The 14674-nt window shown below is 40.6% G+C and overlaps 1 protein-coding gene across 3 annotated transcripts in view; it reads left to right on the top strand.

The window, feature by feature from the left end:
* ubr1 (ubiquitin protein ligase E3 component n-recognin 1) overlaps positions 1-14674 on the top strand; it is a 302958-nt gene that overhangs the window by 225427 nt on the left and 62857 nt on the right. For all 3 annotated transcript variants that reach the window (XM_059951970.1, XM_059951981.1, XM_059951990.1), the window contains 4 exons: positions 763-911; positions 2928-2983; positions 6201-6297; positions 11101-11168. In XM_059951970.1, coding sequence (XP_059807953.1) covers positions 763-911; positions 2928-2983; positions 6201-6297; positions 11101-11168 — 370 coding nt within the window. The remainder of the gene's footprint in view (positions 1-762; positions 912-2927; positions 2984-6200; positions 6298-11100; positions 11169-14674) is intronic.

Genomic DNA, 14674 nt, shown 5'->3' with positions numbered 1-14674 from the left:
CAATATCTGTGGATAGCTGACACCTCTGGTTTCAGACCCTGCATCAGGACTGAGAGTGTAGAGGGGAAGTAGCTAGTATAAAGAGGCGTGGGGGGAAGTGTGAGGTAAGCGTTGGTAGATGATAGGTGGACTAAGGTAAGGAGGGAGATGATGGACAGATAGGGAGAGGTGGAGTCGGGACATAGTGGCTGGTAGAGACAGATAAGAGTTAAAAGAAAAGGCAAATGGAAGTAGAGGGAGAATGAAGTTAAAAGCAGAGGCTGCAAGGTGCTGTGGAGACAAGAGGTACAAACGCTGGAATCTGATGAGGAAGGTGAAAAGTAGAACAAAATAAGGGAGTGGTATGAAACTTTTGTGACAGATGGATGTGAGAACCTCTGTGGATCAGGAGAAACAAGAAAAGAGCACAGGGAATGTGGGTTTTCTGAAACTGGAAAATATAATGTTTATACCATTGGATTATAGACTGCCCAGATCACAGGTCCACTTTGGTCGCTGGTACTGAAGCAGAAGTTCTACTTGTGGAGCTAAACTCCAGCACACGTTTAAGGGAGATTTAGAAATTAAAAGGCAGTCAGATTAAAAATGTGGATAATGAGATAATCAAGGCATATGAAACAGGATAGACTAGAGGCATTGGAGAAAAAGATCTTCCTCAATGACAGAACAGACACAAGGAGCATATGGCCTACTCCATTTCTTGTGGTATGTTAATCCTAAAAATTAAGTTGATTTCTAAAATTCCTTCTGCTGTTTTGACAGAGTCAAGTATTCGAAGAGCATTGTGGAAATGCTGCAGCTGTTTGCTACCGCTGTGTACCGGGTGGGATTGAAAGTTGACCCGAATGAAGCTGATCCTCGAGTTCCATTAATGGCGTGGAGTGCCTGTGCCTTTACAATTCAATCCACAGGTATGCATTATCTTGAAATTACTTGGGTTTATAGAGTCATAAAGCAAGGAAAGAGGTCCTTAGGGCCAACAGTTCCAAGCTGACTATGATTCCCATCAGAGTTCTTCCCAACTGGCTCCATATTCCTCTAAGCTATAATTGAACCTATCTAAGTACCTCTTAAATGTTGTGAATATACCTGTTTTGACTACTTCCTCTGGCAGATCATTCCATTTACTGACCATTCTCTAGGTGTAAAAGAAGAACTATTAAATCTCTCCCCTCACCTTAAACCTATTGCTCCTAGTTCTTGATTCCCCAGCACTGGGAAAAAGGGTATGCATGTTAACTTTAACTATAAGATAACCCTACTCAATCTCTTTCCATAACTCAGCCCCTTAGGTAGCTGCAACATCCTCTGCATTCTTTCCAGTTTAATGACATCATTTATATAGAAGGGTGACCAAAACTGAACATAAAACCTCAACAACCAAATAGAGCCTAACTGTATCTTATACATTGCAACTTAACAGCCCAACTTGTGCCTGAATTGATGAAAGCTCTTTGCTGATATGGACAAACAAACCGAAGATGTTGGCAGAGTGCTCAGGAGGTGATAGCAATATCAAAGACATGAAAAATAATACTCCAGTTTGATGTTCATTATAGGTTGGAAAATTGAGGATAAAGTAGTTTTAAAATGTGCAAGGGGTTTAAAATAGGAAAAGTTATGATGCAAGGCAAAATAAGGGTCACAGAAGTGGAGTAAGAGATAATAAAAGATTAATCATTTCATAAATCTCCAGTCTTCCACCTTAACGCACACCTGTCCTTTATTCTTTTACCCCACATAATCCCACTCTGTTTCACTGCCTCGGGTTGTGCTTAGAACATCAACTTATCCAAACTTTCATAATTTTTAAGTGTTAACTCCAATGCGTCATAGATACGGGCCAGATTTCAACAGCCACAGCACACTAATCACAATTGAAAATTTCTTGGGTTAAAGTAATTGTTTTATCTTCCTGCTCCATTCTTTAGCTGCCAGGGTTGGTTTGCAGGTGCAACAGGCTATCAGGAAGGCAAGTGGAATGTTGGCCTTCATTGCTAGAGGGATTGAACTGTACAGGGTACTGATGAGGCCATACCTGGAGTACTGCTTGCAATTCTGTTCTCCTTATTTGAGGAAGGATATACTGGCTTTGGAGGTAGTGCAGAGGAGGTTCACGAGGTTGATTCCAGACATGAGGAGAGATTGAGTCTGGGACTGTACCCACTGGAATTCAGAAGAATGAGAGGAGATCTTATAGAAACATATAAAATAATTAAAGGGATAGATAGATAAGATAGAAACAGGAAAGTTGTTTCCGTTGATAGGTGAGACTAGAACTAGGGGACATACCCTCAAGATTCAGGGGGAGTAGATTTAGAATGGAGATGAAGAGAAACTGCTTTTCCCAGAGGGTGGTGAATCTGTGGAATTTTCTGCCCAATGAACCAGTGGAGGCTTCCTCAGTAAATATATTTAAGACAAGGTTGGATAGATTTTTGCATAGTCAGGGAATTAAGGGTTATGAGGAAAAGGCAGGTGGGTGGAGATAAGTCCATGGCCAGATCAGCCATGGTCTTATCGAATGGCAGAGCTGGCTCAATGAGCCAGATGCCCTACTCCTGCTCCTATTTCTTATTATGAGTTCGTGTCCTGCTACTCCACCACCCCCATTTCTGCTATGCCTCTCCACCACCCCCCGTTCTCACACTGTCCTTGAAAGTGAGTCTCTAGGTTGTGAGGTTATATATTTGTTTGCAGATTTTGTCTCTTTTGCACAAAGGTTAGTTGTCGATCTTTAAGTGTAGCTTTTCATTGATACCATTCTGTTTCTTTGTTCTATCATGAATGTCTGCAATAAAGTGAATATCAGGGTAGAATATAGTGACATGTAGGTGCTTTGATAATAAATTTGAACTTTTCAGCCTACACTAATCAATATTTGAATGTGAAATCAATTATTTTAGCAAAACTTTCACTTTCTATAGAGAACATACTTCATGAAGAGGACAAAGTTTTATTTGGATCATTACCAGACAGACAGGTAGGACTGTGTATTCCATTCTATCTTAACAGTTGTTGAATAAACCTCATGTGTGTCTGTGTATAAACAACAAGACCTTCTTATACCAGGAACATCAATCCCTAAAGCCTTGTTCTTCTGAAATTTTTCTAACCTTTTTATTCTTCTAGCAACCTTCACCTTACCACTCTGTGTACTAACTAAAGAACTCTTGAAGTAAGCTTTGAATCTTGGAATAATTCCACCGAGTCTGTTTTGTGTCACCTGTTGCCCTGCACTGGATTCAATTTTGTTTCACAGTTAACTGCAGATTGGTAACAGTTTGTACAGTGGTTAGCTAAGCTTTTGTATTTCTTTAGTTTATGTAGTTTAGTAACCAGTATGAAATTTACTGACTTGCCCTTAATGAAGCCTTTAGTCACTTCTGTCTCCCTGTTCATTACAGCTCAAATTAGGAGCTAGATGGGCAGCATCAAGTTGCATTGAATTTATTGAATTTTAAAAAGTATGTATTTTCAATCTTTAAAAAAGTTTGTTAATCTACTCATTTTGCCATTTTCTCAAAACACCAAGATTTATATTCAAGCAACACACACAAAATGCTGGTGGAACACAGCAGGCCAAGCAGCATCTATAGGAAGAAGTACAGTCGATGTTTCGGGCTGAGAGCCATCGTCAGGACTAACTGAAAAAAAAGATAGTAAGAGATTTGAAAGTAGGAGGGTGAGGGGGAAATCCAAAATGATAGAAGACAGGAGCGGGAGCGATAAAGCTAAGAGCTGGAAAGTTGATTGGCAAAAGGGATACAGAGCTGGAGAAGGGGAAAGATCATGGTACGGGAGGCCTAGGGAGAAAGAAAGGGGGAGGGGAGCACCAGAGGGAGATGGAGGACAGGCAAGGAGTGATTGTGAGAGGGGCAGAGAGAAGCAAAAGGGGAGAAAAAAGTGGGGGGGATTACAAATAAATAAAGGGTAAGAAAGGGAGGAGGGGCATTAACAGAAGTTAGAAAAATCAATGTTCATGCCACCAGGTTGGAGGCTACCCAGACAGAATATTAGGTGTTGTTCCTTCAGTCTGAGTGTGGCTTCATTTTGGCAGTAGAGGAGGCCATGGATAGACATATCAGAATGGAAATAGGGAATTAAAATGTGTGGCTACTAGAAGATTCTGCTTTCTCTGGCAGACAGAGCATAGGTGTTCAGCGAAACAGTCTCCCAGTCTGCGTTGGGACACTCCAATATATAGAAGGCCACACCGGGAGCATCAGACACAGTATATCAAACCAGCTGACTCACAGGTGAAGTGTCGCCTCAGAATCAGAATCAGACTTATTTATTGATCCCAAGGGAAATTGGGTTTTGTTACAGTTGCACCACCCAAAAATAGTGTAGAAATATAGCAATATAAAACCATAAATAATTAAATAATAACGTAAATTATTCCAAGTGGAATTAAGTCCAGGACCAGCCTATTGGCTCAGGGTGTCTGACACTCTGAGGGAGGAGTTGTAAAGTTTGATGGCAACAGGCAGGAATGACTTCCTATGATGCTCAGTGTTGCATCTTGGTGGAATGAGTCTCTGGCTGAACGTACTCCTGTGCCTAACCATTATATTAAGTGGATGGGAGACATTGTCCAAGATGGCATGCAACTTGGACCTGGAAGGACTGTCTGGGGCCCTGAATGGTGGTGAGGGAGGATGTGTAAGGGCAGGTGTAGCACTTGTTCCACTTACAAGGATAAGTGCCAGGAGGGAAATCGGTGGGAAGGGATGGGGGGGGGGGGGGAACGAATGGACAAGGGAGTCGTATAGGGAGCAATCCCTGCAGAAAGCAGAAAGGGGGGAGGGAAAGATGTGCTTGGTAGTGGGATCCCGTTGGAGGTGGCGGAAGTTACGGAGAATTATGTGTTGGACCCGGAGGCTGGTGGGGTGGTAGGTGAGGACAAGGGGAACCATATCCCTAGTAGGCTGGCGGGCGGATGGGGTGAGGGCAGATTTGCGTGAAATGGGAGAGATGCGTTTGAGAGCAGAGTTGATGGTGAAGGAAGGGAAGCCTCTTTCTTTAAAAAAAAGAAGACATCTCCTTCATCCTGGAATGAAAAGCTTAATCCTGAGAGCAGATGCGGTGGAGACGGAGGAGTTGCAAGAAGAGGATGGCATTTTTGCAAGAGACAGGGTGGGAAGAGGAATAGTCCAGGTAGCTGTGAGAGTCCATAGGCTTGTAGTAGATATCAGTAGATAAGCCGTCTCCAGAGATGGACACAGAAAGATCAAGAAAGGGGAGGGAGGTGTTGGAATGGACCAGGTAAATTTGAGGGCAGGGTGAAAGTTGGAGGCAAAGTTAATGAAGTCAATGAGCTCAGCATGTGTGCAGGAGGCAGCGCCAATGTAGTCATCGATGTAGCGAAGGAAAAGTGGGGGACGAATACCTGTACAGGCTTGGAGCATGGACTGTTCCACAAAGCCAACAAAAAGGCAGGCATAGCTGGGACCCATATGGGTGCCCATGGTTATACCTTTAGTTTGGAAGAAGTGGGAGGAGCCAAAGGAGAAATTATTGAGAGTAAGAACTAATTCCGCTAGACGGAGGAGCGTGGTGGTAGAGGGGAATTGGTTAGGTCTGGAATCTAAAAAGAAGCAGAGATTTATATTCAGTTCAATTAAATTATATTTTTAACCCCCATCACTCTACAGCCTCTTTAGCTGATCATTTTATAAAAGAGCAGGGTTTTTGGCATTTGTTGCTGTGGTATTACTGTTTACATTTCACACCTCCAACCAGACCGCTCTAACTACTTTCTTCAGTCTTCATTACACCTTGTCTATTGAGACTTTCCTAACAGCTTTTCACATTGTGTACTATTTTCTCAAAGCACATTCTCAGCTGCAACTTTCCTTTCATCTCACCTTCACGTCCTGCTGACAAGTTCAATATTATTCCACATTCTGTATGTAATTTCACAAGAAAATAAGCTTCTAAATTCTTAATTGGAGAAACCCAAGATCAACTTTCTAGATGAGTTAATACCTTCCTTGCAGGAAGGTGTCCTAAAAGGACAGCTGCTCAGTTAATGAATTGTCACCAGTTCTCCAAAGAAGCTGAAAATATCCACTGATAGTGCAGGAAGATGTGAGAAATAGTAAGTTGGGCATTTTATTTTCTTGATCTATAACTTTGGAAGTTGTGTTGCTGTTGATGAACAGAATTTGAACAATGACTAGTTATGTTTATTTCAGGGTATAAGCTTGAAGGCAGTTCTACAATTTGCTGCTTCTCAGAGAGTGGTGACCTCAGCCAAAGTTATCCAGAAGCACCTAACTCGCTTACTGTCTGGTGAGTATGGCATGAGTGACAAGTAAAGATGAAATTTTTAGTTGCGATGTGAACAATTTTCATGGTTGTATGTCCAAATCAGTTGTGTATTTGATATAATTTCAAGGCCACTCACTCTGTAACATTCGATTCTACATTCTGTTATTGATTTTGTATGGATGACATTAAGCTGAGCTTTTCCATTATATCTGAGCACATATGACAATAATAAACCTCTATGTGAAAGGGTCAATAATATCTCAATAATAACCTTTCAATAATATCCTCTATGTGAAAGGGTCTGGTTTCCATTTACATTCTTAGGTTTCTAGAGGAGAATTTTTATACTGATGCAAGTCACTCTCATAACATTGCTTATGTTAACTTTTTTTCTTGGAAATGCACTGCTTGTTGCAAAACAGGATGGAAGATTTGTACTGAAGGAGTACATGTGATTTCAGGTTGGAAATATTGGATAAAGATGACGCTTTGGTGTCTCTGCACATTATATATTAATTAAGATATCAGTCTAGTTCTAAGTGGCACAAACTATCCTTGGAAAAGAAAGACGTATTAAATGGAACCATTCACAACCTAGCTTGTCTAAGTACTGTAGTGTACTACATAGGCACTAAATACATCTGTCCTGTAGTGATTGTTGTAATGGCAGCTGATTAGCACAGTAAGGTTCAATGAACAACAATGAAACTGGTCAGAATATTTGTTTTACTGCCTCATAGGTGAGGCATCAATATTGAACAGGCACTAGGAAGAATCCTGGTTTATTTTTGAGTATTGTAGAAAGGGTTCTGCCTTAAATCTTATACATGGGAAATATGGGACAGTTGAGAGGTTGTAGTCTATGAACTTGATTGCTGGTCCATTCCAGTATAATGAGTGAAATGTCATACTGGCCCTGCATATTGAGAATGCTTCATTGTGAATTTAGCTAACTACAGGTTCTTTGTTCTGTCATTAACTGTTTTAATTTCCTGAGCAAGAAAGCAATAGCCCCTGTAGTGTTCTCGTACAGGTGTAAGAACTCTGAACTAAACACTGAGTTTAAACCGTAGTCAATGAGGGCACAATCACAGTAAGATTAACTGTTTACTGTACACTCTTACACATTAACGTATAGTGAAAACTGTTGATAAAACAATACAAAATATATACAGTTTCCTTCTTGACATCACATTTACATCATAAATACTTGTAAAAGTAAAACTACAACAAACTATATTACAACATACAGTCAGAATCTACCTACGCCATCAACTGGCTTTAAATACACCACACAACTATCCAGCAACGCTTTCGATAACAAAGAAAATAAACTTTATCAACCGTCATTACTTTTAACAGAATCAGCATTAACATTTTTACTTCAACGTATCGATTATCTTATAAACTTATGGCGTTGCTTCTATGATATTTCTTAGTGCGTAGAATAAAAACTTTTCTCACGCTGATCCTGCACACACAAGCCCCCTCCTTCCCGTTTCTCCAAACCGGTATTTTCCCACAAGACGCAGCGAAACCAGGTGTGACGTCATCACTGACAGCGAATTTACTTTCAACTTTATCTTTAACTAGAAAATAATTACAAACGAATTACTAAAGCAAAAATGTAATAAAGCTAAACAAATACCTTAAGGGCAACATACCCCCTAATTTAAAAGCTAGCAATTCTGCTCTGACCTGCTAAATTTTAAGCACTTAACAGGACCAAACCTCAGGATTCTTGAATGTGGGCAGAATTGCAAACTTCCAATAGGCTGAGAACTGAATATTCTGCTTTCTAAGATGCATCAATAAAAATTGTTAAGGGTCATTGTTACATTCCTTTTACAGTACAATAGCAGTTCCACCAAGTATGTCATGGGATATGAAGTTGTATTAGAACATAGAAGAATACAGCATGGTACAGGCCCTTCGGCCCGCAATGTTGTGCCAACCCTTAAACCTTGCCTCCCATATAACTCCCACCTTAAATTCCTCTATATACCTGTCTAGTAGTCTCTTAAATTTCACTAGTGTACCTGCCTTCACCACTGACTCAGGCAGTGCATTTCATGCACCAACCACTTTCTGATTAAAAAACCTTCCTCTCATATCCCTCTTGAACTTCCCACCCCTTACCTTAAAGCCATGTCCTCTTGTATTGAGCAGTTGTGCCCTGGGGAAGAGTCGCTGGCTGTCCACTCTATCTGTTCCTCTTAATATCGTATACCTCTATCATTTCTCCTCTCTTCCTCCTCCTCTCCAGAGAGTAAAGCCTCCCTTAATCTCTGATCATAATCCATACTCTTTAAACCAGGCAGCATCCTGGTTAATCTCCTCCGTACCTTTTCCAAAGCTTCCACATCCTTCCTATAGTGATACAACCACTTGGTCCTTGACACTTCACAACATAATACCAATTGGGTAAATTCAGACAAGAACTAAAGATCGTAGTCCTGGAGGAGGCTAGAAGTCAGGAGGAAGGAGGCTGTGGAGAGGATTGAAAGAAGGTTTAGAATTTTGTAATCTATATGTTGCTTAATAAGAGGTTAGTTAAAGTTGGGGTTCATGGATGATGTGTGAACAGAACTCTGTGTACGTGGTAGTCTGGTTAGTTACTGGGAGAAGGATAGAGTCTTAGAAAATGAAGTTGTAGAGGGAGCAATTCACAAATTGCTGGAGTGTTACGTACCCCGTAACTGGGTCACTTACCAGCAAAGATAGAGAGGTCCGTTGAAGTTTGATGGTACTATTTTTAACAGTATTTATTGATAAAAATACACAAAAATAATATCAATGCAAACATACAGATAATATACGTCGTCAATACTAAATCTAAAAGTGTGGGTATAATAATAATCAATAAGGAATAGCTCTATCGTCTAGGGGATAATGTATTGTCCGATGGAAATATAAAAGTCACTTTAGTTCATTCAAGCTGCAGCTTTTTTGGTTGGAGAGAAAGACGGGTTAAACTTGCCCATTCCTTTTATGATGTCAATCCTTCGAGAGTCGTTGGGAGTTGATTTCCCCGTTGTTAGCTAAACCGTTCTTCCGTAGTAAAGGCTCACTGATTCCGGGGCAAATGGAAAAGGACGCACGTGGCCTTCCCACCGGCTTTTGCTAATACAGGATCACTAGCGTTTCTTCTGGTGCGTCTGAGGGGCTGTTCCCACAGACCGTCTTTTACCCTGACTCACAGGGTCTCAGATGTCAATCAGGTTGGGGGTGATGCAATCCCTCCACCAACCCCCCCCCCCCCCCCCCCCCCCCCGGTTCATTTCTTGGGGCTTCGATGCATCGTACAGGATTCAATACACAATTCTGTCTCCAAGAGACAATAGCCGGTATCAATTGTTCCGCCTTTCGGGGGCCAGGACACATTCCAAACTCTTTGAGGATTCTGCATGTCTTTCTCTCATTTCCTGGGTCTCCTGACTGACTTAATAGTGATCTTGTGATTCTCACAAAGGAGGGGGCTACCCCACACCCTTCGGCCCCTCAGAGCTGTGGCACATTTGTAACAGGAGGAACTCAGCAGGCCAGACAGCATCTATGGAATAGGGTAAACAGTCAACGTTTTGGGCTGAGACCCTTCATCAGGACTAGAAAAAAGATGCAGTCAGAGTAAGAAGGTGGGGGAGGGAAGGAAAAAGTACAAGATGGTAGGTGGGGGGGGTTTGAAGTAAAGGGCTGGGAAGTTGATTGGTGAAAGAGATACATGGCTGGAGAAGGGGGAGTCTGATAGGAGAAGACAGAAGGCCATGGAAGAAAAAAAGGGGGGAGGAGCACCAGAGGTGATGGGCAGGTAAGGAGATAAGGTGAGAGAGGGAAATTGGAATGGGGAAGAGTGAAGGAGTGAGGGGGGTACATTTCCCTGAAGTTCAAGAGATTGATGTTCATGCCATCAAGTTGGAGGTTATCTAGACAGAATACAAAGTGTTGGTGCTTCAACCTGAGTGTGCCCTCATAATGACAGTAGAGGACTGACATGTCAGAATGGGAAATTCTATGTACTTTGACCTTGCTGATATCTGACACTTAATTTTATAAATCATGCTAGTATTCATCAGTCATAACACATTTGCTTCTAAAGTCCATGATAGCTTGTAGCAGTGCCTACTCAGAAGTAGGTAGAGAAATTATCAAATCAAAATTGGAAGTTCCAGTAGAATTTGTACTATTATTATTATACTGCAATGTTAAGTCAACAACTAAAGCACCATTACCATTGTAAATGAAGATTCAGGTAAGACTTCAGTTACAATTACATGGCATAGCCTTCTATAAATATAACATGAAATATAAAGTTAAAGGTTATTGTGTCATTCATGGTAAATGGGAAACAGTTTGTGAGACACCAATCTTATAATTCACACACAGCAACCTTTGGTAAATCGGAGGTTGTGTCAAAAGGAAAAGTTGTCTCTTCTCTAATCTGAAATGATGTACTCAACTGATTGCCGTTTTCCCCACCAGCACTGTGATTATCATGATCATGGCTGGGACTTTGAATAGAAATGATGCTGACATGTATTACACAGCTAGCTGAAGGCAAGTTATCTTCCTTCCTGGCTTTCCTCAAACCTGGCACATCAATGCCTTCTCAGTCATGTTCAGTAAAGGATTCCAGCAAAGGAATTGTGCATATGTATGCCTGCATGTTGAAACTAATTCAGTGGAGTGTTAGGTAGTTTGGTTTTATGAATATTATTTTATTGAGAGTAACTTCATATTCAATTGCATTCATATTCATTCACTTTTGATGATCAACCTTGCCAAGAAAAGTGTTTTTATATCAAATGGTTTGTCTTTTACTTTTAGTTTTTGTGCCCCACTTGGATGTTGAAGACAATTGGTCTTTTTTGGATATTGACTTCTTCCATCTCATGGTATGTTTCTTTGGTAAATTTATGAACTTCATCTTGTATAGGAAGATTTCACACAGAAGGGGGCAGAAATCTCTTACTTCAAAACTGAGTTGATATATTTTATTTATAATTATTTTATTATAGAATATAGTTATGGAGCAAAATTGGATTATGGAGTTATGATGTTGTTTGGCCATGATCTAATTGAATGCCTTAATAGGGTTGGGAGCATTAAATAACTTCCTTCTATTCTAATGGGTTAAACTTGGAGTTTTGTGCCTATAACCATATAACAATTACAGCATGGAAACAGGCCATCTCAGCCCTTCTAGTCCATTCTCACCTAGTCCCACTGACCCGCACTCAGCCCATAACCCTCCATTCCTTTCCTGTCCATATACTTATCCAATTTTACTTTAAATGACAATACTGAACCTGCCTCTACCAGTTCTACTGGAAGCTTGTTCCACACAGCTTCCACACTCTGAGTAATGAAATTCCCCCTTGTGTTACCCTTAAACTTTTGCCCCCTAACTCTCAACTCATGGCCTCTTGTTTGAATCTCCCCTACCCTCAATGGAAAAAGCCTATCCACATCAACTCTTATCTATCCCCCTCATAATTTTAAATACCTCTATCAAGTCCCCTTTCAGCCTTCTACACTCTAAAGAATAAAGACCTAACTTGTTCAACCTTTCTCTGTAACTTAGGTGCTGAAACCCAGGTAACATTCTAGTAAATCTTATCTGTTTTGTTGACATTTTTCCTATAATTTGGTGACCAGAACTGTACACAATGCTCCCAATTTGGCTTTACCAATGCCTTGTACAATTTTACATTACATCCCAACTCCTATACTCAATGCTCTGACTTATAAAGGCCAGCATACCAAAAGCTTTCTTCACCACCCTATCCACATAAGATTCCACCTTCAGGGAACTATGCACCATTATTCCTAGATCACTCTGTTCTACTGCATTCTTCAATGCCCTACCATTTACCATCTATGTCCTATTTTGATTAGTCCTACCAAAATGTAGCACCTCACACTTATCAGCTTTAAACTCTATCTGCCATCTTTCAGCCCACTCTTCTAACTGGCCTAAATCCTCTGCAAGCTTTGAAAACCTTCTTCATTATCCACAATACCACCTATCTTAGTATCATTTGCATTCCTACTAATCCAATTTACCACCCCATCATCCAGATCATTAATGTATATGACAAACAACATTGGATCCAGTACAGATCCCTGAGGCACACCACTAGTCACCGGTCTCCAACCTGACAAACAGTTAACCACCACTACTCTCTGGCATCTCCCATCCAGCCACTTTGAATCCATTTTACTACTTCAATATTAATACCTAACGATTGAACCTTCCTAACGAACCTTCCTTGTGGAACCCTGTCAAAGGCCTTACTGAAGTCCATATAGACAACATCCACTGCTTTACCCTCGTCAACTTTCCTAGTAACCTCTTCAAAAAATTCACTAAGATTTGTCAAACGTGACCTTCCACGCACAAATCCATGTTGACCATTGCTAATCAGACCCTGTCTATCCAGATAATTATATGTACCATCTCTAAGAATATTTTCCATTAATTTACCCACCACTGATGTCAAACTTACAAGCCTGTAATTGCCAGGTTTACTGTTAGAACCCTTTTTAAACAATGGAACAACATGAGCAATATGCCAATCCTCCAGCACCGTCCCCATTTCTAATGACATTTGAAACATTTCTGACAGAGCCACTGCTATTTCTACACTAACTTCCCTCAAGGTCCTAGGGAATATCCTGTCAGGATCCAGAGACTTATCCACTTTTATATTCCTTAAAAGCGCCAGTACTTTCTCCTCTTTAATCATTCTAGTTTCCATAACTTCCCTACTTGTTTCCCTTACCTTACACAATTCAATATCCTTCTCCTTAGTGAATACCGAAGAAAAGAAATTGTTCAAAATCTCCCCCATCTCTTTTGGCTCCACGCATTGCTGTCCACTCTAATTCTCTAAGGGACCAATTTTATCCCTCACTATCCTTTTGCTATTAATATAACTGTAGAAACCCTTCAGATTATTTTCACCGTACTTGCCAAAGCAACGTCATATCTTCTTTTAGCTTTTCTAATTTCTTTCTTAAGATTCTTTTTACATTCTTTATATTCCTCGAGCACCGCATTTACTCCATGCTGCCTATATTTATTGTAGATCTCTCTATTTTTTCGAACCAAGTTTCCAATATCCCTTGAAAACCATGGCTCTCTCAAACTTTTAACCTTTCCTTTCAACCTAACAGGAACATAAAGGTTCTTTACCCTCAAAATTTCACCTTTAAATGACCTCCATTTCTCTAATACATCTTTCCCATAAAACAAATTGTCCCAATCGACTCCTTCTAAATCCTTTCTCATCTCCTCAAAGTTAGCCTTTCGCCAATCAAAATTCTCAACCCTTGGTCCAGTCCTATCCTTCTCCCTAATTATAGTGAAACTATAAATATCATGTTCTGAAGCACAAATCCATCTGACATCTATGGTCTGATTAACTCTTTGTTTTTGATGTCAGCTGCCAGAGGTGACATTGGAACCTTGTGTACGCTGTGAAGGAATGTGAATGCAATATGGTCTGATCATTGAATGTTGATAAAACTAGTGTTTGTTTTAAGAATTAATCGAATAGGATTTATAGAATTAATAGGATGATACAGTACTTTAAATACCTCAAATGCAGAATCAATCAGGAGGTGTTGAACCTCTAAATCCATTGTTCTCAGCCTTTTCTTGAGAGTTATAGAATTACATGGCATGGAAGCAAGCTCAATGGCCCAAGTGTCCACGCTGACCAAATATTTTTACAATTCTACCTATTTTATGGAGCTTATCCATTAGGAGTTGACCTCTTGTTCTGGTGACTTAAACAAAAATTCATGCCTTTTACCTCAAGTGCTGGTAGGAAGAACTGTGTAAGCAGCTCAAACATAATATATAACATTCATTTCTTTCCTCAGCCTGTGTACCTGACCTTGACATTTTAAAGGTTTTTAACTAAATCCTGGTCACAGATTGAGACAAAGGAGGTCATCCAACACTATTCTTATGATTGGTTTTCTTTGACCACATCTCTGACCAGCCTACAGGGTCGAGATTCAGCACCTGGCCGGGTGATGTGCCGACAACAACCTGGCCCTTAACACCCAGAAGACCGAGGAGATAATTGTGGACTTCAGGCATGCTAGGAGCCACACACATGTTCCCATCTACATTAATGGAGCTGTAGTGGAGCTTGCATCAAGCTTCAAATTTCTTGGTGTCCACATTTCCGATGATCTCAGCTGGTCCCTGAACTCCTCCATCCTATGGAGCATCTAGAAAGCTCACCACTCTCCCAGGATACTGACGGACTTTTACCGCTGTACTGTTGAGAGCATACTCACCAACTGCATCTCAATATGGTGTGGTAATTGTCCTGTATCGGACTGCAAACACTCCAGCGGGTGGTGAAAACTGCCCAGCAGATTA

The sequence above is a fragment of the Hypanus sabinus genome, chromosome 2 (assembly GCF_030144855.1).
Source record: "Hypanus sabinus isolate sHypSab1 chromosome 2, sHypSab1.hap1, whole genome shotgun sequence".
Lineage (NCBI taxonomy): Eukaryota > Metazoa > Chordata > Chondrichthyes > Myliobatiformes > Dasyatidae > Hypanus > Hypanus sabinus.
The sequence above is the reverse complement of the archived record's forward strand: the minus strand, read 5'-3'. Positions and strand labels throughout refer to the sequence as shown.